Here is a 26,724-nt window from a genome sequence, read left to right as displayed (position 1 = left end):
TTTATAGTTAGTCATAGATTTAACAATACTGTGCGCGTTAGATTTATTGCGTAAATATCAGTATTTTTTGTCAAAGTTAAAATTATATTACTAGATTTTAAGTTGGTAGTCAATACGTAACACTTTCAAAAACTTTTCTATATTGGAAAAATTCAGTCAATTATAAAAAAAAATGCAGTTTGCTATGTTTCGCTTAATCCAAAAAATATTTTGAAAAAAAAATTGAACTTTTATCTATGACTCCGGAACGGTGGTCTTGACATGCAAAAAAAAAATATAAATCATCGCACTTCATGTAATTTGGCATTAAAAGATCAAGCTCGTTATATATAACGAGTTGTATACGACAAGACAGTTTTGAAAAACTTATGAAAATTTCGGACTTTTGTAATGTAAATAAAATTCTAAGCTGAAAAAAAAATTGTTGACTTAGAAAATTTAATTACGTCAAACTCACCGTTCGAGAGTTTTAGCAGCATTTAAAAACAGCTGCTTACTACATGCATTAATTTAAATTATTATGTGTGGCAAATTTCAATTAAAAAAATACTCTTCAAGAAAACGTTAATATCTTTTCTATTAACGACACATTTTAGTGTAAGTTAAGCAGATTTTACATATGAATAACTACTAATTATTAATTAGTATTTAGTACACTTATAGTAAGTAGCATCTCACTCGTTCTGGGTCTGATGAATTAGTTAATTTACAACACATATCGCTATTTCAACTAAACATTTGTAAAAGCTACACACAAACTAGAAAAACTAAATACGACACTGAAATCTACTGAACAAGAAAGAGGATTAAAGTAATTTGGACCGCTTCTAAAAATATCACAATCAATTAATTTAATTTTCAAATTTAAAAATTATATGAACAAGTTTTAAAAAAATTACAATTCTATCACAAAAACTGAGAAATTATAACAAACAAAATTTGATCGGATATTTTTGAATTTCTTTTTCTTGAGAATCTTTTTAAAAGCTTTAAAATCATATTTCAAGGCATTCAAACATTTTAAAAGGATGGTTAATCGAATTTTATAAAAATTCAACAAAGGTATTGATAAATTCTAGTTATGATTGTTGGTGGATTGTCAAATTTTAATAAAAATATATTAAAAAATCATAACAGAGAAAATTGCTTTCGGAAAGGTACATTTCTGACATTTTATACAAGAATTATACAAAGGTACACTGTTTTACAAAGAAAAAGACAAATATTCCAATATCAACCTTTCCAAATCTCCTTTTCATCCCATTTCTTCTTTGATCAAATTTCTCCAAATCTACCAGAAAATAAGTCAAATATGCTCTTTTCGACCATCTCCTTTGTCTTTTCTTTCTCATTACATCTTCAATCATTCAAATATCTCCATATCTAGCTGATAATAAGCCCAATGTTCACTTTCCACCTCTTTCTTCTTTCTTTCCCATTTTTTTCTGTAATCAATTAAGATTTTCGAAATCTAGCTAAAAATACACATACTTGTCACTTTGTATCTTCTAATGCCATTTTCTTCTTTCGTTATTTCTTGAAACCAAAATTGTTACAAAATCAAAGGGATACTTAAATGTTTATTATGGTGTTATTTTTTAATAGATAGGTTTATTTCAGTGTTTATTTTACACCTGCCTAAATTAATTGTTTATTCTAACTAAATATCATGTTTATGTCTACATTTTGCCATAAGCCTCTAATAACTAAGCAAAGCATCAACTAAATTGTCCTATCTATGTTTTTTGGGCTTTTTGCCCTTTTATACATATTCCACTTTGGAAAAAATCTTTATCTTAATTCGTTCTTTTTTTAACATTCGCAGTTTTGACACCAGTTGATTGAAAACATATCAGAATACAATCAACGAATCCTTTAATATTTGTTTATTTTTGGACTCTCATTAATCTTGGGATTGGCGTAAAATACCTTTAAATTGGCAGAAAAGATGTAAGATTCTTCCATTTAAACAATTTTTAAATGAATTGACGCACAAGTTCAAAATTTTTTGGAATTTCAAAGCCCCCCATGTGTTTTACAAAAGATTTTTTAATTTTATGAATATCAGTGATATTTAAATGCCATTATACCTAGTGTTTATCAGAAAGGAGGTTTTTCAACTTTTACAAAATTTTGTTAATTTTTGGAAGAAAATGTTGAGACAAATACAAAAATACGAACATTTTTTGTACACATTTTAGTTTTGCTGTAAGAAACATTAAATTTTTATCATTAACATGACTCACAATTTCATCGGAGTGATTACATTATTCTTCTACACATAGAATAAAGAAAAACACAAGAAGTGACTTTTGGGCATGTTTCGTGATCCAAAATAATAAACAAATTTGAGCCTATATTTCCATAGAAAACTATGATTACCGATGGCGATATAAAATTTCAAACGTGCTTAATGATTTAGAACCAATAGGTGATACATCAGTTGTACAGTTGTTTCCATTCATATATAAATAGAAGGAACGTCTAGTTTTTTTTCTTTATTCTATGCTTCCGTCATTCAAGGACTCGTTTGTAAGGCTATACCATCTTCGTCCTGTAGTCCTGATTCTAATCGATATATATTTTTGTTAATTTTTCTTTGATATTTCCTTATAACAACAGACACTATCGATAAGTTTTTCACTTTTTTTGTTGATTCGTAAATACTGTAAACACATTGAGAAGCAATCTTTTTTCAATGAATTCAAATAACAGAGTCATGGATTCTAATGAATTTGAATCAAATTGCTTTATTCCGCATCTGAGCATTAATGTTTTTGATTCAACTGGTGTCAATTTCGTTTCATTCGCATTCGTGTATCTTTTTTCGATCAAAAACTTTAGTGAAATCACCACAAATTCTCTTCACAATTATTAAAATATCTTTCCTTCAACATTTCTACATTAATTGACATCACCCGTATTAACGTGTGAACTTTTCAAATGGCGTCCGGTAACCTTATAAATAAATATGTATTTTTTTTAAATAATCTTATATTCTTAAAAAAATCGAGTAATTGATAGTAATCGCTTATTAACTGGAGTAAATGTTCCAATAATTGGATTCAGAACCTCAGTATTGCAACATTGCATTATTTTTGCAGGCAATCGAGAGATTATTTTCAATATTTAGCCCTTCATTATGCAAAACCTTTTCCTCAAATTTCATTAACAAAAAAACACGAAAATATTCATGTTAGGTGGTAATAATTCATTATGCCACATTTTAAACATTTTTCAGCACAATTATTATTTCTTTTCACATATTTAATTCAATGTCTCATCATATTTTAAGTATAATATTATATAATCTAATCATTTTTTTCTATCTAGTAATATATGTCATAATATATTTTTATAGTATTTTTTTAAACGTAAGTCATAATTGATATATTATAATTAAAACTGACGCGTTTACTATGCGCAGTAAATATTTTTAAAATTTTATTTTATATCTCATCAATTTTATGCCTAGTGTCCGCACAACCTTGGTTACGATATTATACAATTAATCGCTAAATAAATATGCTTTTATTTATTAAAAAAAAACACACACAATAAATTATGGATAATTTTTTTCTAGGTAGGTACTTTCACAACATAAAAATTGGAAACTAGGAAAAATATCATGTTGTCCTTTTTTACCAAAAAAAACATTGTAATTTATTCACGAAACGCCGCCCTTGAAAACCAGAGACGTACTTCTCGAAAATTGTGAAATATTATCAAAAAACTAAAATAGTATTTTTGTGTAGTTTTGCACAATTTATAACGCAAATCTTTTTTGAATAGCTCAAATGTATGTATTATATGGTATTATTTATCCTAAAAACAAGTTTTTATACATTTTTTGATATCGGAGGCATCATTTTGCTTGTAAGCCTTCAGCCATATTATAATTTTTTATTTAATTTCTTAACTTCTAGGGTGAAATATTTCTAAATCCACTTTTCACGTTGGATTTTAACTTCTAGCATAAAAAAAGCACAGTTTTGGTGTACACAAGTAAGTAGTAATTACAACATTGAACAAAATCAAGGTAACTCAAAAATTGATCGGTTTTTACAGAAAAAAAATATTGACATGATAGTATTTTTTTAGAATATTCGAACACAGTTCTAAATTTAACTTTCGAATACCTTTTACGAAGACCATTTTTAGAAAATACAATATTATTATTCTAATTTTAAAATTACTTAATGATATCCGCAATAGCATTTCTTCGTCTCTTCCAAATTAGCTTGAAGCATTTAAAAAACGTTTTTTTTCCGTTCCTTTCTTTTTTCAAATTTCAAATGTTTCAAAGGCGCGGGTAACGGGCGTCTCTGATTGGCTTATCGAATTGTTCCAGGCGCGCTATTGGCTGCACCGCAGTCATGTGGGCCAGTGACGTCATGGAATGCAGCGCTGTGATTGGCTGGCGCGCTAGTTGGGGGGAACCTCAGACCAATAGGCCAGGGGCCAGCCATTCTTCCTCTGACAACTGTCAAAAGAAAATATTTTTCGGTTAGTTTCACGTATTATCGTCATTCTTGCATTATTTTTAAATAAAGCAACCAAAAGAAAGATCATTGTCAATTTAAAACAAAAAAAGATGAATTAACATTGTAGAAAAAATGCTTTTTATCCTAGGATTCATCAATTTTCGATAAAACACTGACGGCCCAAATGTCAGCAGATAATGTGTTAGTTGAAATGCCAGAAAATCACAATGGAGCTAAATACAGATTTTTTACAACTTAAAAAATTGTGCCAAAGTTGATCTGATGAGTTGAGCGACAATGAAAAATCTTTCAGCCTACCTTTTTAATATTTTTTTTGTTATGTACCTATTGAATACGTACTCACGTTTCACCAATCATTTGAAAAATATTATAAAACCAGTTGTTAGATCGTTAATTCTAATACAACACGGACGCATACATCTACTCTAGTTTTATAAATGGCACATGTTTATGTTTTTATAAGCAGTTTTAACTGGCACTTGTTAAATATTGTCGGGCATCCTTGTTTGGAAAAGTGAAACAGAAGTCAACAACAGATGAGTTGGAATGCCTGCCCAAAGAGCAGTTAAACATGATCAAAAGTGGACCTATTTGAAGACATGATGAAAAAGTCTTGATGGATCCTAAAATACTAATTTGAAGTAACAAAACTAGACGTAATTGGTTTTTTTTTTCAAAAGCCAAACATTTCACTAAGAAAATATGATTGCAAGAAGCTTTTATGGATGTTAGCGCAATTATTGGTAATTTGGGGGACAGGTTTGAGTTTCGCCGCCCAATTTATTGGATAACCAACACCTCTGGCATAGATGACTCCAAGTGGTTGGCTATGTTTGATGACTTGCCTGGGTTCATTGGATGAGATGGATTCCGGTCTTGCCCAACAACTTCTTGGCGGACCAGATTGGAAGAAGCCGCTTGAGGGAGACCTTTGATCTCTCCAGTTGGTCTCTCTTTCACCGTCTTGCACAGCAATGGGAACGCCGATCTCTATATTCCTCCCTATCGTTCATACCTTTTACCTTCACACAACTCTCTCTTCTTAGTTTCCTTAAAACTAATATTCCTCCTTTAATTAATTTAAGGTTTAATTTCACAATATTTAAATATATTTGTAAGATTTAATAATATAGCAATAGCTGGACACTAGAAATCTTATGATTCGTGATGAAGATGAATAGTGGTAAAATATAGAATTAATCTGTAAAGTACTTGCGAAATTTTCAGATTTCTATGGAGTGCTGGGAGCACTAATAATTATTCCATTCTAGAATAAAGAGCTAGCCATCCATGAAGAACATGCTATCAACTGCCTGACTAGAGATATGTCCCAGGATAATTTGGACTCTTTGCTCGAGACTGAGAAACTGACAACTCAAACCTAGAGAAACACAAAGTCACTTACAAAGTGGAAAGCGGGAGGGACAAAGGAAGATGACCGATACGCAGAAGTGACCTAGTATCACAGGTGTTCGGAACTAGGGTTTCCTTGGCTTTCCAAGTACCGTAGAACCGTGACAAGTTTAAGAAGAATAAGAAGGTAACGAATAAAGAAAAATAATAAAACTGGGAGATGAAAATGTATCAGGAAGCTTAAGATTAGATAGCTGGATGATATCGAGGTAAAAAGCAAACCTCTTGGCATAAGGAACTGGAAATTAACAGGAGAACGGTAGGAGTGAAAGAGATTCATTGGACTCTCCAAGAGTTGTAGCTGCTGTGTTCTATGACTGATGCGACCGTACAATTAACAGTGGTGCCTCATAATCCTATTTTTAAATGATACAGCGACACTGAGAAACAAATCAAAACAAATTTAGAAGAATAGGTGAAAAAAGAACAAAATAATGCGAGAGAAAATAGTGAATTACATAAATTAACATAGTTTATAATAGAGTGCAGAAAAAAGTCAAACAAGTAAAAAAATCTAACATGAAGATTGAAATTATGAAAAAAAATCTAAAAATCGCATGCAAGGAAATAATTACAACACATGGAAACCATCGAATTAGTTTATTAAAAGTTTGTAAGAATTTTATCATTTTTTATAACAATTTTAGGATATACGTGGATTTTTTGAATATTTTGATTTGTTGGGTTGATGTCGGTGTACGAGTATATAGCGTGTTTATTTCCATGTACAAATTATATTCATTTTTCGAATTTATCTTTCTCGGTCAATAATCTTTTAATTTTGACTTGCTTGGATTTGCCTCTGGGGTATCTTGCACGGTCGATCGATAAAACCCTATCTATGGTCAGTTGGAGATTTTTAACACGGTTAGGATAGTTTACTGAATGCTGTTGGAATTATCGGACTAGACAACTTTTTGAATAATTTAGTTCGTTTTGCAAAATAACCGGCTTTTTTTAACAGGACGCAGGCGAACAAACAAAGCTTTTAGAATAAAAATAAATCGTGTACATATAATCAATTTTACTTCGTCTTATAATCAGTTAAGATATAATTGCAATCGTGTTATTAATCCGGTATTGTTAAGTAATCAATTTGATCATGCTGGATCCCCTGGAGTCCCAGTTCTGTGCTACTTCAGCGGCCTCCGTCCATCGCAGACCCAACCTCTCCTCGCACTGCCTCTGGATTTTTTTTCCTCAACTTTGCCTCTTGTGGGCCATTCTAAGAAGGACATGTTCTAGCAAACTAATATTTCTTCCATCCATAATAACTTATTTGAATTGATGTCTCCTTCACTTCCAAGCCATCAGATTTCATTAATATTTGGAATAAAAAATCTGGCAAAACTTTAAGTAAGCTGAAGAATTTTAGTGGTATATGAAGTTCCCAGTAATATTCTTCTTATTTTTTAAGGCTTATAACAGAGCCTTAAGAAGGCTGCAAACTGTGTAAGGTGCTTTCAGAATTACCCGGGTGAGAATCGAAACCTTCGCTAAAAATTTGCACCTCGATAAAGAGAGGTGCCTACTTCCTCTGGTATTGCACAACAATTCTAAATCAAAATCAGTCATGTTAAATGGGACTTTGTGCGGCAATCAAATAAATTAAAAACTTTACATATATATATATATGTAGTGGTACGCCACTACTTGAGTCGGATGGTGTCAAGTACTATCTAGCACACAGTGCCAAGCGCTAAGGTACCCATGCCGTCATAGAACATATTGGATATTTCGGCTTTTGCCAATAGGTTTGTTTTGAAATGCTTATAGCCATACCAACTAGAATGTTAGGGAACGTTCTTCACCTTATAAAAGCTACATCGGGAAGGAACTCAAGACAGTCATCAATTAGCAGTACTGACCAACCTCCGACCGCTGCGGCTGTTTGCTGCCTACTGAGGTGGCCGGCCGCTATGGCCAGTTCCCCGCGTCGAGCCCTGCCGTTACTTCACTCCGCCACTACACGAATCTACCATTCCTACGCCCCGTTACTGCACGGACTACGGATTACCATGGACTCTTCGGGATCGCATCGGCGCCCTGGCCCCGGATACCTTCGCCAGTCTGAACAAATCCGCGAATCCGGTCTCCATCGCCGTCATCGCCGCGTACACCTGGCATCATCATCATCGGTCCGAAGTCATCCCACAACTGCGCTAGTGACTCACCCAAATAAACACTGACACAACAACCACATATTCCATTTGTCTCACTTGTTTTTTTTATATAAATATTATTTTAAGCCGCTGTATACTTGCACATCAACCCAACAATCAAATTATATATCTACAAACTTTTGGTGGTAAATTGGATGTAGAAAAGAAAAAAAAAATAAATAAACAAAAACAATTTATTCTCATCTATGTTAGTACATTGGTGAATAATTTGCCGACGCATTATGAATAATATTTAACTTCGGCTTATAGTATGAATAAATATTTCGAATTATAAAAAAAAAATTACAGATCAAAGAATTTTGAAGAAAAATTATCACATCAGCAAGCTTATTTTGAAATTTTCCAAAAAAGAGACAAATTTTGTTGTTATTGAAATGACGACTAAAAATTTACCGAGAATTTGAACAATTCTTCAAATTTAAAATTTAATTTTTAAGTTCTGTGAAAGTTTTTTTCAGGTTCTGTTATTATTTCAGCTCTGTCAAGTAACTGGCCTATAATGATATAATAACAGAACTTAAATAGGACTTTTACGGAACCCGAAAATGAACGTTAAAGTTTGATCAATTGTTGAAATTCTATGAATTAACTCATCCTAAAAAATCGTTATTACCGTTGGACTAGAAAGAGATAGGATAGGATAGGAGATCTACTTAATTACTATTGATTGTTGTAGTTATTACTTTGTCGGTATCAATCATAATTACGTTAAAAAACTTGTATTTAAACAACAATATTTTTGTACTAACTCCTTTTGACTCCTTTCGGAACAACCGTTACTTTTTCAGGAAAAAATGCATACAAATTTATTTGTATTATTGGTAATTTTATTATATTATTTATGTCAACTTAGTGTATATTTTTTTGCCCTTAGGAAACATCAACAAAAAAATGTATCGTTTCATTTAATCTATCGAATAATTAATTTTTGATTTTTTATAAATTGTTTTAAACATTTTATAAATATTATTACTTGTCTATTATTGAGAAAATTTCATAATCTGCGAGTGCCTTGTACCTTGGATTGCTGTATGCGGAATGGCCGAAACGTTTCCCAATTGATGATTTTTTTATGAAAATAAGAAATAACGCTTTTTAAACTTTGAATTTAGGTTAAAAAGAAAAAAAATCAATCCATTTTATTATAAATTTAAAACAACAGTCTTATTGTCTTTTTAAAAATTCTTTTTTGTTCTTTTAAAATCGTACAAATGAATATTTCTTTGTTCTTAAGATTCGATCATCTTTCCAATTATTAATTAACTTCTTTTTTTGATGATGATATAATATTAGAAAATTAATGTGATTCAGTGTGATGGTTTATTATATTTTAATGCGTTTTTAAGGCTGTATGACAAAGAATACCTTTTTTGAAGTTGCTTTTTTGTACATAAAATGAGTCTTTATAAAAAAAACTAGTGACTTTGTGATGGAACATATCTTTACTTAAAACTATAATTGTGAACCTGAATTCGTCATATCAGTTATTCATTTTAAGTTGTCAATGACAAAGAAAAACAACCTGGGCTAGCGTGTTACTTTTTGTAAATTAAGCATGGACCATTTTCAATTTTGGGGGTGGTTATATATACCGCCACTTTGGGAACCATTAATTCTCTGCCATAGGTCACCCCAATTGTCTAGTTACGTCCAGTGACCAGGGGTGGCCCATCTGATGCGTGGCAAGATGAATCAAGAGATGCTTGTTTAAGGAGACCCTTTGACCTTAGCAGCCGGTTTTCTCGACCCATCGCTTTATATTGCAGTGAAAAGGATGGTTTCATACGTACATCACTCTTGGACAAACTGAAATCAAGAACAGCCCACCTCTCATACCTTTTTCTTTTCCAGAACTTCCTCTTATTCTCAGGTTCTCCTGTGTGTAGTTCACGTTTTAAAAAAAAATCACGCTTCTAGAGAACAGTTTTATAAATTATCTCAAATATTCAGAACACGTCGTTGGTATATTTAGAACAGTGTCTATTAATATTGATACTTCCACCACAAAATTACTCTCTTTCAAAACTAAATAATGTAGGTTTTGTACTTTCCCAACGTGTCGTTTATTTAAAAAAAACAACCATGAAAAATTGACCAGCGGTGGTAGATTTGAAATACTCTGATATCATACAGTCTAAAAGCAGCATCGTTCAGCTGATTAAAACGTTAGCATCTGCGCAGGGGCTCACCTGAAATTGCTGCACTGGGTAGGCGACCATACCGGGCGGCTGCGGTAGGGCTGGTGGCAGCTGGGGCGGGGCCTGCGCACTAGGCATGCCGTTCCAGCCGCCCATTCTGGAATTGGAAATATTTATATATATCGTCATATGTTACCATGTAGAATCAAACATAAACACGAACAAATTACTTACAGAGTCGCGTCAAAGCAACAGCATAAGAAAAATCTTGTACTAAACAACTAATGCCAGAGGCACCACCACGATCTGCTATGCATGGCAGTTTGATAAATCAATTGCATCTTATAACACTGTCTAACGGGAGAATTATGTCCGACCCAGTTGTGTTTCACCACTTGATTGATAGCCCTGCCAACGTTTCCACTATCAAATCGCATATGCCGACCAGGAACATAAGAGAATGTAACATTCTTTTGTAATAAATACACAACCAACTATCAGAAACAATCACTAACCAACAGGATGCATGATCTGGGCAACACATTTTGGAGGTACTATTGATATATCTACGACTACATTTATAGAAATAAATGTAATCTATACCAGTACTTTGTTGAATCCTACAAATTACAGTACAATTGGTAATGTAGTTTTAGTAATTTGTCTTATATGTAGTATAGTTCTAGTTCCATATTATTTGATTTTGCTGTTACATGTTTTACTAATATTGTTTCATATTAAGTTTAAAGTTATTTAAGCTTTGAAAACTTTGTATATGATATTCAATAGCTCACTAGGTATATTCTGTTCTTAAAATCCATGTGAAAGCTCAACTGGGCGTAAAACCAAATAAAATAAAATAAAATAAAATATTATGGTTACTGTGTGCGACATCTCCAGTATTTACGTATAAACCATTGTGCATTGATTAGATTGCCAACTCTGGATTTGTTTTGGTCACATCAGTTGCCAAAACTGCAATCCACATAAAACCTGATTGTTGAATTCGAAGCACCAACATATTCCTTGTTCCACAGCCCAGAGCAGTGGCACCCTTTTGGCTGGGGACCGACGAATTCATTCAATAATTTCGTTATCATGGATTATTTAAAATTCTACAGCATTCATCATGGAGAATTCAAATACTTTTTACGATCCTGGACTTTTACAAGGCCATTCTTAAACTATCAAGAGGAATATTGCAGAAATCAAGCTGATGTGATAGATAGTTTAAATATAGGATACAATGTAAATCTTAAATGCGTAAACCTTTTTTTCACTCTGATTAGAAAAACTCCATCCGTTACTGATCGGAAGCTAATATTTTTCAATGGAGTACTGATGGCTTTATGTCAGCTAATCTTTACAAAATACTTAGTGTTCTGATTTTTTATTTAAAATTATTGCCACCTAATCCCACAGTAACACAGTATTATGGAATGGGTACGGTGCTGCTAAACTACTTCAGTTTTACTTATAAAGATAACCTAATACGCCGCTGTAGCGCTGGTATAGCAAGCAGACTACTGTCGTCATTATAATTATTCAACAAAGTGCGGGGCCATGACCAAAGTTTGACTTCAACAGAACAATATCCCCTTCATATGCGCTGGAGGCACATATGTGACTCCCGAAACCATCGATTAGTTACCTAAATAATCTAACCATAGGAATAATTGGTTTAGGCTCACCCCTAAACTGGTATTCCACATACTGTCCCTGGTAGAAGTACCGTTGCACCCTCTCCACTCTGATTCTTGCACACTGACTCCTACAGAAAAAATGACCCCTTCATCGGTTTCCTGGATGCATATCTGTGCTGAATCATATGTCTCCCGAAGCCATCGTCTAGATAGCTAAACAATCTTAGCATTCTACTTTGACGTCAATCGTCTCTCTTTACCATACGAGTAATTGGTTTAGACACTCACCCCATGAACTGGTATCCCGCATATTGTCCCTGGTAGGAATACCCTTGCACCCCCTGGATGGGCGCCAGTGGAAAACCAGGCGTGGGCGGGGGTAGCTGGTAGGGCGTAGCCGCCGCTCCTGGGAACCAGTAACCCACCTGGTTGCCGTACAGGGGGCTGAACGCGCCATAGGCGGCACTTCCGAGGGCCTGGAACATTGCGGTAGAGGAATAAAAATGATTCAACAAAATAATCTCGAAGGTCTCCATGGTCAAGGGGTAAATCTCTCGACTAGCAATTCAAATCACAGCGTAAAACAAGTAAATTTTATTTGATTAAAATAAGACGAAATACCATTAACATCAAATTAGATTTTTTGTGTCTTTATCTTTTTATATACATCTATCTGAATTTTTATTTTGTTTACGTTCCTGACATTCGATCGAACTGAAACATGGCAGATAGGCTCTTTGTCGATGACAATGCAACTTTTGGTGGTAACCAGGCATACACAGGTGGATATATACAAATTTCTTTTAAATTGTGTGACATGACAGCAGATAATGTCGGTCCTACCCAAATGCCAGCTTGACTCCAGTACCTGGGGACGAAGGTTCAATCCTCAGTCAAACCAAAAGAAATCTGATGGCCCAAGAGATTGCGCAACTAGATCGAAAATTATCCATTCATTTCCGAAAATAAAAGTGAAAATCACATTTATTATTTTAAAAAGGTAACCAAACGACACAAGTATAGAGAGATCTGTAGAGTAGCTGCCAAAAATATGTGAATAATTTAGTTTGCGAGATGTTTATGAGATTATAAATACTGAATTTGATATAATATGATGTTTGGGGATCTCATGTGAGATTTGTCCAATGACGGCAGATTGATGACTGACTGACTGCTCGCTGCGTCGGGCTTATTTATACTGTACGGCCGGTGGCAACAGTAGGTAGATGAATTGCAACTAAATTAATAGGTGTCAATTGTCAATTGGTTATTTATTTATTCATTAATTAACGGACTTACGTCCAATATATTGCAAAGCGACACAACATTTGGGACAATGTACAATGCAAGAGTAAAGGATGGTATATAAAAGAAAAGTCAAACATGGAAACATTAGAAAATAGAAATGAAATAGAAGTGCCAAGTCAAGTCAAGACCTTGCTTAAACTAGAGTGAATCAAAATATTCTCAATTGCATTGTGAGCGACAAAAAACATTCTGACTTATACCAAAAAAACCAAATGTTGACGAGAGTTGACCATTATACATATTCTGGACACTGGTGAATTATAAGCATAATCAGTCGAGTGTTGATTGAGGAAGAGCAGTTCTTTATTTCTGAGTCTACGAGAAGGTATATTGAATGAGATGAATTCTAGTAATGCAGGTGAGTCAATAAAATTGTTGATAATTTTAAAGAAACAAATTAGATCAGATTTTTTCCGACGGTCTTCTAAAGGAGAAAGGTTACGACGACTCTCCCGGTAAGACAAGAGAACCTACGTTCAATTCCTAAATGCGATCTTTATATTATGTGTCTTGCTCTATTCATATTTTATTTAGATTTATTAGTATTATCTTCTTCCTCAATTAAATCTTTAAATTATTGAATATGTCGCTCAGGAACGCACCTGTCCTTGAGCTTGCGCGTTGTTGGGATCTCCAGACTCCTTGCCCCAAGAGCACTTTACTGCCTGTCCGTTTATCTCTGCATTGTGAACGGCCACGATGGCATGAGTGGCGCTTTCCTTAGTGGAGAACCTGAAATCATATAAAGTTTTTTTGATATTTTACTTGTGCATATTATTGTAATGAACTTTGATCAGAGATTATGGAATAATAGTGAACGTATGTCTCTCACACTAAAGGCTTGTTCACGTATTAGTAAGTAACATCTATTTTGTTATCGTGTTATCTGTTGTACATTAAATATTATATACTAACAGACTAAAATCATGTTGAAAATTTTATTCAATCGTTAAACGACCGTGTATGTGAAAACCTTACTAATCAAAAATTAAAATAGAAACTGACATAAAATATTTCAAGGAAAGATTATATAAGATATACACATTGCTTATCCAGCCAAATAGCCTTGTTTATATGTTGTATAAACTTGAAATAACAATAATTTCTTATCGACATTTTCCAAAGTATTTTAAAGGTAGGTACTATATATTTCTTCATTTTGAAGAAAACTAGATAAAATTACTTTCAGATTTTTTTATTTGAAATATACTTTAATATTTATAAATTGCAATTTTTCATTTTCAAACAAGTTGATAGCAAAACATTATAAAAACATTTTAATGAAAATGTCGAAAAACTTAATAAAATATATTTTTTTTTAACACACAATTTAAGAAATTTGCAAGATTTGTCACTGCAATTTTTAAAATAGAAATTGTACAGTATTTGTGCAATGTGTGACAAAAACACCGGTTGTAAAGCGATTTTTATTTAGTATGGTTGTAATTATTTAATTATACCCTTCTATTGATAAATCAATTTTACTGTAATTACTAGCTGTACCCCGCCCGCCACGCGTTTCTATGGCTCAGTCTGTCTGTGTAGATAAAAAAACAATAGCGCGTGTTGCTTTTCCATCCAACAGATGGCGCTTTTTTTCAATAACATCATGTTTGTCCATGGTGCTGTTTAAAAAAACACGTTTTACATGTCATAGGTGACATATAGATAATATTTGTATCAGGCGCGGTCCGTCCATACATGCTGTGGATGCTCCGCATCCCTTGCATTTTAGAGTAAAAAGATCTGGACGTCTAGCCGTAAACAGCAATACTGCAATATAAATATTTTAATATTTCTAATGCGACATTAATGTGATTTTTTTATAAAAACAGCGCTGTAAAAAATCATAGAAATATTATTATTATCCCGTTTCTGTGTACGCACAACAAACGCACGATACAAACAGCGCGGGCGAGTCTAAATACACATACATTCACAAACACACTGCGGTGTGGAAGCTATCTGTAAAACGTATCCAAGAATGCTAGAACGTATGTTCTTTCCGCGCATGCGCACTAAGACCCGCAAGCAAATATCTTCGTCAACTTTATACGATATTAATGACAGCATCCAAATACTCATATTTATAATGCACAGAATCGTATAATATTTTATTACTAATCCATTGGATTGTATGAGCGCGCTGCTTTGCTTGAAGCTGAATTCGAATTCTTATAGAATATTATTAACCTGCGATTTAATTTCTTACCATAATTTAAATAAATAAAAATGTAAACCAAAAATAATATGGATACCTCGCCAACGTGTTCTAAATGATAATAGTGAATTGTGTGGTTGTATAATTGAATCATTAATGCGTTTTTTTTTAAGTTTTGTGTCTCGGCCATTTTCGGAAAAAAAACTTACTCTGGATACTGAAACTATTGAGTTATGGAGCTTAATGGATTTATGGAAATAATTTTAGACGATACCTAATTGTATCTTGTTCGTGAGCTAGCGTCTAGATGTGCTTATTTGATATCAAGTACGTAGTAAGTACGAGTAAAAACATCTGATGTCCAGCATCCCTTCTATAAAAAGTCACCGACTGCCACTGATTTTTATATAAAAAACACACGCGTATTCGAATTCAATGTTGTGTCAAAATTTCAAAAGAAACCCAGAAAAATTTTCGAAGATTTATAATTTTTAAGATTTTGACTAAGTTGTCTTTAGGGATTCCGTTTGGACCATCTTGTTAAGGAGGGGAAGGTATGAATACGAATTTTAAAGAGACCCGTCTTGTAGGATGAAGGAAACAAAAAAAAAACCAGGCAAATCCTTCCTTAGCCGAGCTGTAGAACTTAATAACGAGACGTAAAATCAATGAGATAAGACAAATTTCAACCCTGTACAATTGTTAGGCGCGTTGGTACCGAAGTGATCAATTACGCTCTTTGCATCTTCGATTGAAATACTTTTTCTTCTCTTAAATATCTTTTCTTTTTTCAACTTTTTTTTTTGTTTTTTTAACTTGACATCTGACAATTGATTATAATCAAAAATAAAATAATTACAATTTTTTTTCTTAACCTTAACGAGTAAAACCTCAAATTATATTATTCAATAATTGAAGACTATATTAACGACTCAAGGACGGGTTGTTTGGGAAAATCTGAACAATTCATCAAATTTCAACGTTCATTTTCAAGTTCTGTGAAAGATTTTTTCAAGTTCTCTTTTTATTTCAGTTTTGTCAAGCAACTAGCCTACAATGATGTAAAAACAGAACTTGAATAAGTCTTTCACAGAACCCGAAAATGAAAGTTGAAATTTGAAGAATTGTTCAAATTCTCCGAAACAACCCGTCCTAAACTAAAATTTGAAAGAGAAAAATCAGTGGCTGAGCAAGGTTAAGGTCCTGCCTTCAATTTAGATGCCATCGCATTTTTTCGTTTGAGATTCGCTAATATTGTCTTCAATGAAAGTGGTAGAGCAAAGTAACGGCAAGCCTGAGCTCCGGGTTTCAAATCGTTCAGTCATAAAGGGTTTTCTTTAGGGGATGTGTATAATAATTTTGTAATTCTATCACGAAATTAAACTTTTTTAAATATTTTATGTAGGTGGGTATAATATAAATTTACAGTACAGAGCATAACTTCCATACTTAGTAAAATAAAAAGTATTTCAATTATTTTTATTATATTCTCAGAATTAGCAAAAAATTAAAATTAAAACTCATAACAAATGTTGAAAAAAAAACTTTAAAAAAATCGCTTAAAATTTTATCTTATGCCAGTAATAATAAATTCTCGGAAGTTTTCTGACGCACACGGCAAACTTTGAAACTCCGGCTAAATATTTGTACAGGCCCCTTTTCCCAAAGCAGTCGGACGTTAATAATTAAACAACAGGACTGATTTTATATGCGGAGAAAATAAATGTTAGCTGAAGAACATTTTCGACAGAAGCTACTGAAGTAAAATTTTGTTGTTTATTTTATAATGTTTGGTGGGCGTTTTTCGTGTAAAACTTAATTTTGGATTGGAGTTCAAAATACCAAATCAAAATGAATGTGTTTCTGATTTAATATATTTTATTAAAATTCGCTATTCAGATCTGGTCAACAAACACAGCTAAAGCCTTTTCAAGCAACGTCTCAGTTTTGATTGGTGGACTTACACCAGGGCAATAATGAGAGTATCTTCCACTCTGGAATATGTCACAAATATGCTACATATCATTTTAAATGTATAAATTTTTAAATAACACAGATTAGTCAAATAAAATTTACTTGCGCACGCCAGGGTTTGAACCCGCGACCTCCGGCTTGCTAGTCGAGAGCTTCACCCCTCGGGGGCAGTAAATATGAAGAAATAGAATATTATATAAAAAAATTAATATTTGATGGGCTTAGATTTTATGTTATATTAGTTTTAAAATATATATATATATATTTTTTTATTCAATTTATTCAATAAAAAAATTTACAATGTGTGATATACATATAATATATATTTCACTAGTAATAAGATAAAAGATATGATATGATTAATATTTATTATTTTTCAATGTTCTCCCATAATAAGCAATTGCTTGTGTGTATGGGATGAGGTATTATTTGTTTAGTTTCTTAGATTTTTATTTTTCTTTTTCTTTTATTTATTTACTTTTTTTTTATTTTTTAGGTTTTCAGTATATTTTTTTAATTGTGTTTTGAATTCTTTGAAACTATCATTTAGTGATCTTATATTTTCTGGCAATTTATTGAAGAAATTTGTTCGTAAGTATTTGTAGTTTTGCTGACCCAAAGTTTTTTTACAAATCGGAATTGGTAACATGTATTTTCGCCTGATATTTGCTGTGTTTTTGAATGGTACGGTTTTGTTTAGGATACCATCTTTGTAAACTTGTAAGGTTGCGTGATACAGGAAAAGAGTATTTAATTTTCTGACTTTAAATTCTTTGAAAATGAGTTCAGATGAATATAAAAATGATTTCTTTAGTATTATTTTAATTATTAGTTTTTGCGCAATGTAAAGAGGTTGTGTGTGAGTTTTATAGGCGCCTCCCCATCCTATTACTATATATTATTTATACTGTTATATCAAAAATTGTGATTAAGGCCTACGTCATCTTTGTGGATGAGTGGGGTTTTTTTTATTTCTTAAGAGAGTAAATCCGGGAAGGAAAAATTATGACGGTTGGTTAGGAATCTGGGGGTAAGTGTGTCCAGGGTTGGCGGAAGCATGAATCCATCCCTTCCACTGCTGTGGAAGTCGATGGGTCTAGAATCAAATTGAAGAGATCAAAGGGCCTCGATCTCTCCCAATTTGACACGCTAAGATATAAACAAACCTCCCGTAAAGTAACCCATCAAATTGAATCAATTCTTTTCATTTTTAACCCACAGTTTCTGACAGAACTGAATTGTCCATCATCATGACGATCATCCATCATGTCTGGAACATTAGCTTAAGAGAGAAAAAAGAAAAATTAGATAAAAAGAATTGAACATGAATCAAGTTTACCTGACGAAAGCATATCCCTTATCCTTGAAAACTCTGATTTCCTGAATAGTCCCAAAAGGCTGGAATGTCTTCTGCATGAGATCTTCACTAAGTCCGTTGGTAAGTCCACCGCAGTAGACCGTGCAGTTGGTAGGGGATGACTGGTTGTACACCTCATCAAACGTCAGGGGCTTGGAGTTGGCTGTAATGAGAAAACATTGACTATTTTATTGAGTAAAAAAATTGGGATTGGGTTCAAAAATGAGCAATCTGAAAAATAATTCGTTGGCTAAATATATAAACTAAAACTAGAGTATAATTTTAGGGTTGTTGTGAATTTTTGCCAAAGTTTGTACATTGCTTCTTTGACAGTAACCAGACAACTCAACGCAGTAACAAATCAACGCACTTAACCAAGGTTATATTAGGTTAGCGGTAATGAGAAAACATTGTTTTATTTATTTTAAAAAAAATTCAGATTCTTGACAGTAAATTGGGATTGGGTTCAAAAATGAGCAATATGATAAATAATAAGTTAGCTAAACATATATACATTATGACTTTTTGTCAAAGTTGACATTGACACAGTGACAAATCAACGCACTCTTCAAAACCTAGGTTGTAAATATTAGGTTAGGTTTAGAGGTTAATTTTTTTCATGACTTTATATCATATTTTACATCTGTTTTGATGTATCACTGTGTTTGGTTGTCATGGAACTATATTTAACAAGCATTTTTATTCATTTACCTTATTTAATCAGTTAATTACAACCTGTATATATTTTAATGGCTTATTTAGATCATAAGGTATTGTCTTTTTACCTCAGACGATATAAGTTTACCTGACACAACTGTCAAATTATTGTTATTATCATTATGATTTTACCACGTCCCTTATCTATATTCAAAATACAATCTGATTTTGTAATTCATTTCGGAGTATAAAATCAAATTTGTGTTGTCTTAAATAGCTTAGATAATACTTTGTATTTGGAAAATAAACAATCTAACGAAAACATGGTTCAACATTGAAAAAAATCTTCGATATTATTATAGAATCTATTCCGAAATATTGGAGAATACTTCTAAGTAGAATAATAAATTTTATATGACGACCTTGGTCAAGGGGCAAGGCTCTTGACTAGCAAGCTGGAAACTCGCGGGTTCAAATCCCTGCTTATGCAAATAAATTCTATTTAATCAATTTGTATTATTTTGCAATTTAATAATTAAAAATAATATAAAGTATATTTATGGCACGTTCCAGAGTAGAGAACACTCTCAGTATCGCTCTGGTGTAAGAGCACCATTCAGAATTGAAACGCTGGCTGCTTGAAATGGGTTTGGCCGAGTTTGGTGAACAGTTTTGTTCCGTTATTTAAAATGTTATTGGCATGAAAAAAATCACAGTGTATCTTTAAATGAAACTAAAGCATTTGTGAAGAGATTTTTGCTCTATTTTAAACGAGTCGTGTTTTATTAAATATTTTCATCATTTTTATTACAATCGTTTTTTTAACATTCGTATTTACATTTCAAAACCATCTCTGGATCTCTGCTTTTTACAGGGCCTTAAGATTCCCACTTTATATTATAGATTTGCCAGGGCAAATTCAACCATAGGTCTGTCCAATATACCCGGGCCGTGCGTCGCATGTTTTTGTGCACGGCTCTTCACTTACGTCGTTACGATTCCAATTTTATTTTAGGGCAATGTCTCATCTTAAGATGGTTAACGCTTGCAATACTGTATCACTCAGGAGTGGCGCTTGGTGCTGGTAGGCTGCGGTCACCAACGTGTTGGCGGAGGGCAATAGCCGCATCCTGGCTCCAATGACCCGGTGTCTCATCAGGCCAGCAAATCCATTCAGTCCTAATTCTGTGAACATTGTCGATGCGCTGCTGTATCTTTGGTTTCCAAATATGATTCTACAGGCGTCATTTTATTGAATTCAGAGTCGTTCCATGGAGCAAGTTCGGCAGTGACACCATGTCCCACACGTATACAGACCAGTACAGAATGCGTTGAACAGTATTTGTTTAACGGTATTGCTGCATTTGCAGAATCTGCGGGCAATCATATCAAACACTATGCTTATGCTTGTCTTTTGTCGTTCGATATCGCCAATGATGGCTTAATTCCGATAGAAAGGTACCACAACATTTATATTATATTCGTTATTCCAAAATCAATACGAATTTTCCGTTCTGAGATCATCAAACAATATATTAACCAATTCTTAAAAAGCCTTCAAATTTAATTTCACAGAAGAATAATCAATGTTAAATGTTGCTTTCTTAGAAAGAACTAACAACTCCTTTGAATGTAATTTCTCAAAAACTTGCTGAGACTGATTTCGAAAAAACACCCCCAAGGCAAAAGTGGTCCTTGGAAAATTGTTTTACGAAGAACTCCGCAAAAATAATATGTATTTACTTTTATGCGAAATATTGAACAATTTTTTTGGAAATTCATTGAAATATTCAGAATGTTTTTCTCTGTTATCTTAGAAATTTAATTAAAGCAGGTGTTATATAAAATCTAGAGTTTTTTTGTCAAAATATGAAAAACATAACTAAATAGAGACAGAACTAAATTGATAAATTGCTGAGGCGTGTTTATGGTAAAACTATGTATTATGATAAGTGTGAGAAATCTTGAAAATCGTAAATATTGCAAAGCTGAAAAGTAAGGTAATAAGTGAGATCAAAAAAGAGAAGCTTAGATGGTTTGGGAATGTAATATTCAAGAAGAAGAGTCCCAATTGCTCAGTGAGATTATGGCATTTTCAATTGTGGTATGTTTTGAGGCTGAAGGTAATAAGGAGGATAAAGAGATGGGAAAGTACCTGGCTATTCACTAAACATGGCAAAAGCCATTTTTTATTATTTTAATTATAGAAACAAAGAGTACATGATTTACAGTGATTAAAAAATATATAGGAATTAGATATTTCATGTTGTGTACCCATGATATGTTTCCTTGTAATGTCTGCTAAGTGGTATGTTTATTCCTTAATTACCAGGTGACGTGTGTAGTTTATAGGTGTGTGTGACGTGTGTAATGTATGTGTGAGTGTTTGTGTGTGTGTGTCTGTATGTATGCGCATTGAATAGTTTAAATTATTGACATGATGTCACGTTTGAATTTGGGCAGTGAATCCGAAAAAAATTCAAGCAACATTTCGACTCTAAACGGTGTTCTTTCACCTGGGCGATGCTGAGATTATCTTCCACTCTGGAACATTCCGCAAGTATACTTTATATAGGCAAGAAGAACAAGGTAGTTTGGTATTACAGGAATATAAAAATATCTCCCCACAGTTACAGCGATGTGTATGTGTAAATGAGAATGGTGTCTTTAATTAAATTCGGATAAAGTGTTTTTAACAAAGCTATTCTAATTACCAAAACAAATTGTCTAGTATAACGGTAGTTTTACTTATCCTGTTCGGACAACTTTTGAGAGGCGTTAGTTATATGCCCAGTAAAACAGGTTATTCATTTTTTTAACATTACCTCTACACCGGAGGCTCTGAGGTTAAAAAATCCCTCAGGGCCTATAACATCTTTGGCAAAGCTGTGTATAGGATATTTTAGAGAAAGGAAAGAGAGAAAGTTCTGGAAGGAAAAAAAGTTTAAGGGATCGGTAGGAATCTGGAGTCTAATATTTCCAGGAGTGACAGAAGTATGAATCCATCCCTCGCACAAAGTAATGGGTCGAGAGAGAATCCGGCTGGAAAGGTCAAAAGGTCTACCTCAACCAGTTTGTCGCGATCTGACCCGCCACGCATTAGGTGGGCAAACGCATCCTCTGCCAAGACCTATACAAACTTCACCCTGATGATCCGGGGCATCCCTGCTAAGTCACCAAACGAAGCGAACTACTTGGGGTGCTTTACGACAGGGGAGTTGGATATTCAAGCATGTTCCAATTAACGCTTTGTAATATGCACAAAAATATTTTAAGAAAATATATATTTTGGCACTACTGAAAATAACCATTTTTCGCGGAATGATCGTATATACCTAATAAGTAAATGACAAACCACTCAAGGCTCCATAGTAAGCGTTCAAAAAGAAGAAGAAGATGGTTCGAAAGGGAGATATGTGTATAGGAATGTAAGAACGAACGCGCTAAAATAAAAAAATCAATATTAATTGAGCAAAAAATGTGAAAACATTTAAGCACAACTCATTTAAAATAGAGCAAAAATCTCTCGATAAATGCATTTAAAGATACACAGTGATTTTTTTCAAACCTATGACATGTTAAATAACAGTATTGACATGTTAAATAACAGTACACCGCCGCTCCGGGAACCATTTACTGGATAACACCTCCGCTATAGGTCACCCCAAGTGGTTGGAGAGGCTGATTTGGGGAGACCCTTTTACCTCTCCAACCTATCTCTCGACCCATTGACTTGTGCCACAGTGGGAGAGATATATTCGTATGCCTTCTGTGTGGGGTTAATGTAAAAAAAAAAAAAACAAAATGTGTTTTTAAAATTTTCGCAGCAAACTTTGGGATTTTTTCTATCGAGGAAATTTCATATAATTACCGTTCAGACTTTACAAATGTATTTATATTATCTTTAAAAATCATATATTAATATAAGTTTTCAAAAGAAATACGTGAAATACTGGTAGAAATTGTACATAATAAACTAAATGCAAGACTCAAAGGCGTCATCTTTGGATCAAAAGTCAATACTTTTCTTTACTATTTTATGTTAATTTATCATCATTGTTAAATTTTGTCGTTAATCTTGTGACAGTTTGGCTGCAGATAATATAACTTGAATCGTGACAGCGTTTTATTACATTGACTTTTCTTTCACTGGTAATGTTACAATCGCACTGACTCTAGAATGAAAGTTCTTAAGGCGAAGCTTAATGCCAAATCACTATTTTGATTAATCTTTATAACGAATTGGTGTACATTATGAATACAAAAAAAATATGCTTTAGATAAATTGAAGGTTTTCCTTTCGTTTTGCTTGAGTAGAATACAAATAAATATATAAATTACTCCATAAAAAATATAAATGCAAGCTACTAAAAAAAATATTTTTTCAACAGAAATGTATGAAGGCATAAAGGAAAATACTTTTAAAAAATACAGTATTATAGCTAAGATTTTCTGTGACAATTTCACTTGATTCACTTTTTTGCTTTCTTATAAAATTATTTACAAAATAAATAAAAAACAGTTTTTTTGCTTGAAATCTAACTTTCTAGACTCCGTTTGTCACGCGATTTGAATGCCTATAATCTACAATATAACGTATACCAAGAATATACACATTTTTAGTTTGTTCATTCAGAATGCGGGGATTAAAATAATTTCCTTAAACCACTTTTGATAATTTTTAAGACATCGATTAACTTTATCCAAAAAATCGCATTAAAAAACAAAATGTACAAAAAATTGGGATTTATAAGAATGAAAAATAATTGTGCAAGAATTAACTGGTCGGTAATTTTGTTTCTGGTTTTGAAGGCAGATAAATTGTATTACAATGCCCCGAGCGAAAAATGCTGTACCTACATCTATCTTGATTTTGCAGAATCCATCTCATTTTTAATGCTGAATTTTTAACCATCATAAAAATCATTTTTAAATTCCACGAATAATGCTTGGCTTCAATTAATTTATTCATTCAACAAATAAAACAAACAAAAATATTCACGAAAATATTTTTCTTTTTACTTATTTTTAAAGTTATTCAAATCAATGTAAAATGTCGTAAGATGATAATACTAATAAACTTAGACGAAACGTAAATAAAACAGAAAAAAGTTACAGAAAATAAAAAGTTTACGGTCTTTTTGATTGGTATAAAATAATATGGTTATTAAGTTATTTTCATTAAGGTGTGTAAGATATCTAAGATATCTCAGTTATTTTTACTAAGATGTGTAAGATATCTAGAATATCTCAGTTATTTTCATTAAGATGTGTAAGATATCTAAGATATCTCAGTTATTTTCATGAAGGGGTGTAAGATATCTAAGACATCTCAGTTATTTTCATTGAGGTGTGTAAGATATCTAAGACATCTCAGTTATTCTTATTAAGTATAACTACTGTATATTAAGTTACTATAATAACTGAGATATCTAGGATATCTCAGTTATTTTCATTAAGATGTGTAAGATATCTAAGGTATCTCAGTTACTTTCATAAAAGTATGTAAGATATCTAAGACATCTCAGTTATTTTCATTGAGGTGTGTAAAATATCTATGATATATCAGTTATTTTCATTAAGGTGTGTAAGATATCTAAGATATCTCAGTTATTTTTATTAAGGTGTGTAAGATATCTTAGTTATTTTCATTAAGGTGTGTAAGATATCTAAGATATCTCAGTTATTTTTACTAAGATGTGTAAGATATCTAGAATATCTCAGTTATTTTCATTAAGATGTGTAAGATATCTAAGATATCTCAGTTATTTTCATGAAGGGGTGTAAGATATCTAAGACATCTCAGTTATTTTCATTGAGGTGTGTAAGATATCTAAGACATCTCAGTTATTCTTATTAAGTATAACTACTGTATATTAAGTTACTATAATAACTGAGATATCTAGGATATCTCAGTTATTTTCATTAAGATGTGTAAGATATCTAAGGTATCTCAGTTACTTTCATAAAAGTATGTAAGATATCTAAGACATCTCAGTTATTTTCATTGAGGTGTGTAAAATATCTATGATATATCAGTTATTTTCATTAAGGTGTGTAAGATATCTAAGATATCTCAGTTATTTTTATTAAGGTGTGTAAGATATCTTAGTTTTTTTCATAAGGGTGTGTAAGATATCTAAGATATCTCAGTTATTTTTATTAAGGTGTGTAAGATATCTTAGTTTTTTTCATAAGGGTGTGTAAGATATCTAAGATATCTCAGTTATTTTTATTAAGGTGTGTAAGATATCTTAGTTTTTTTCATAAGGGTGTGTAAGATATCTAAGATATCTCAGTTATTTTTATTAAGGTGTGTAAGATATCTTAGTTTTTTTCATAAGGGTGTGTAAGATATCTAAGATATCTCAGTTATTTTTATTAAGGTGTGTAAGATATCTTAGTTTTTTTCATAAGGGTGTGTAAGATATCTAAGATATCTCAGTTATTTTTATTAAGGTGTGTAAGATATCTTAGTTTTTTTCATAAGGGTGTGTAAGATATCTAAGATATCTCAGTTATTTTCATTAAGGTGTTTTTATGTTTTTTCTGAATTTTATGTGGAAACGTCACTGGTTAATGCAAAATGTAACCATTTATATAAAATTGTAAAACTGTTTGTTTCCCCACTGCAATAAAATAAAACTAAACTAAAAAATAACTTTTTTTCCTAAATATTCATCTAAACCAGGGGTGCTCAAACGGTCGATCGCGATCGACCGGTCGATCGCGAGTGTTTTTTGAGTCGATCTCGAGAAAATTTTCCCATTTTTCATGCCTTCTTTTTTATTATTTATTTGTAGCTTGTAGCGGACTGAGTTACTGAACGGAGAGTTCTGGAATATTGCAGATAATATCAGATATACATCGCATAGCCACAGAATATGACACAAAATTCTGGTATTTTATATCTGAAGATAAATATCCGAATCTAAGGCAAATCGCCCTTCAGTTGACGGCAATGTTTGGGTCAACTTACTTGTGCGAGTCTGCATTTTCTGAAATGAAGATAATTATGTCAAAATATCGCAATCGACTAACTGACGAACATACGTCATCGTGCTTGCGATTAGCACTCGGTAATTACGTACCATCGTATGAAAAGTATGCTGAGGACATGCAGTGCCACGCTTCAACATCCAAAGTCATTATTTAGTTCAGTTTAGAAACTAGAACTCGCTTGTTTTTTGTAAGAATCAATAAACGTGCAATTTTGAATAATTATAAGTTTTTTATTGACTTTTTAGTGCAGACCTGCAACTAACTAACTCCACCTACATTGACTAAAAAAATGCATATTGCGAACTAATTTCTGTCGTTCCTCCAAATTCTATGTGGATTCGTGGCCATGCAATTGTGCAACGTCCCTATATATACACTTATAC

The 26,724-nt window shown here is 32.5% G+C and overlaps 1 protein-coding gene across 2 annotated transcripts in view; it reads right to left on the bottom strand.

The window, feature by feature from the left end:
• Positions 1-4,441: 4,441 nt before the first annotated feature.
• Positions 4,442-26,724, bottom strand: part of LOC149416118 (cytotoxic granule associated RNA binding protein TIA1) — a 147,939-nt gene continuing 125,656 nt past the window's right edge. Inside the window, exons 8-12 of one of the 2 annotated variants that reach the window (XM_089642057.1) lie at positions 18,665-18,845; positions 13,793-13,922; positions 12,171-12,358; positions 10,279-10,396; positions 4,442-4,483 (exon numbers count right to left, since the gene is read on the bottom strand). In XM_089642057.1, the coding sequence (XP_089498183.1) occupies positions 4,442-4,483; positions 10,279-10,396; positions 12,171-12,358; positions 13,793-13,922; positions 18,665-18,845 (659 nt within the window). Of the gene's footprint in view, positions 4,484-10,278; positions 10,397-12,166; positions 12,359-13,792; positions 13,923-18,664; positions 18,846-26,724 lie in introns of those variants that run through there. The other variant, XM_089642058.1, reaches the window with a different exon arrangement.

The sequence above is a fragment of the Hesperophylax consimilis genome, chromosome 17 (assembly GCF_061612785.1).
Source record: "Hesperophylax consimilis isolate HC1 chromosome 17, BYU_Hcon_1.0, whole genome shotgun sequence".
Lineage (NCBI taxonomy): Eukaryota > Metazoa > Arthropoda > Insecta > Trichoptera > Limnephilidae > Hesperophylax > Hesperophylax consimilis.
The sequence above is the reverse complement of the archived record's forward strand: the minus strand, read 5'-3'. Positions and strand labels throughout refer to the sequence as shown.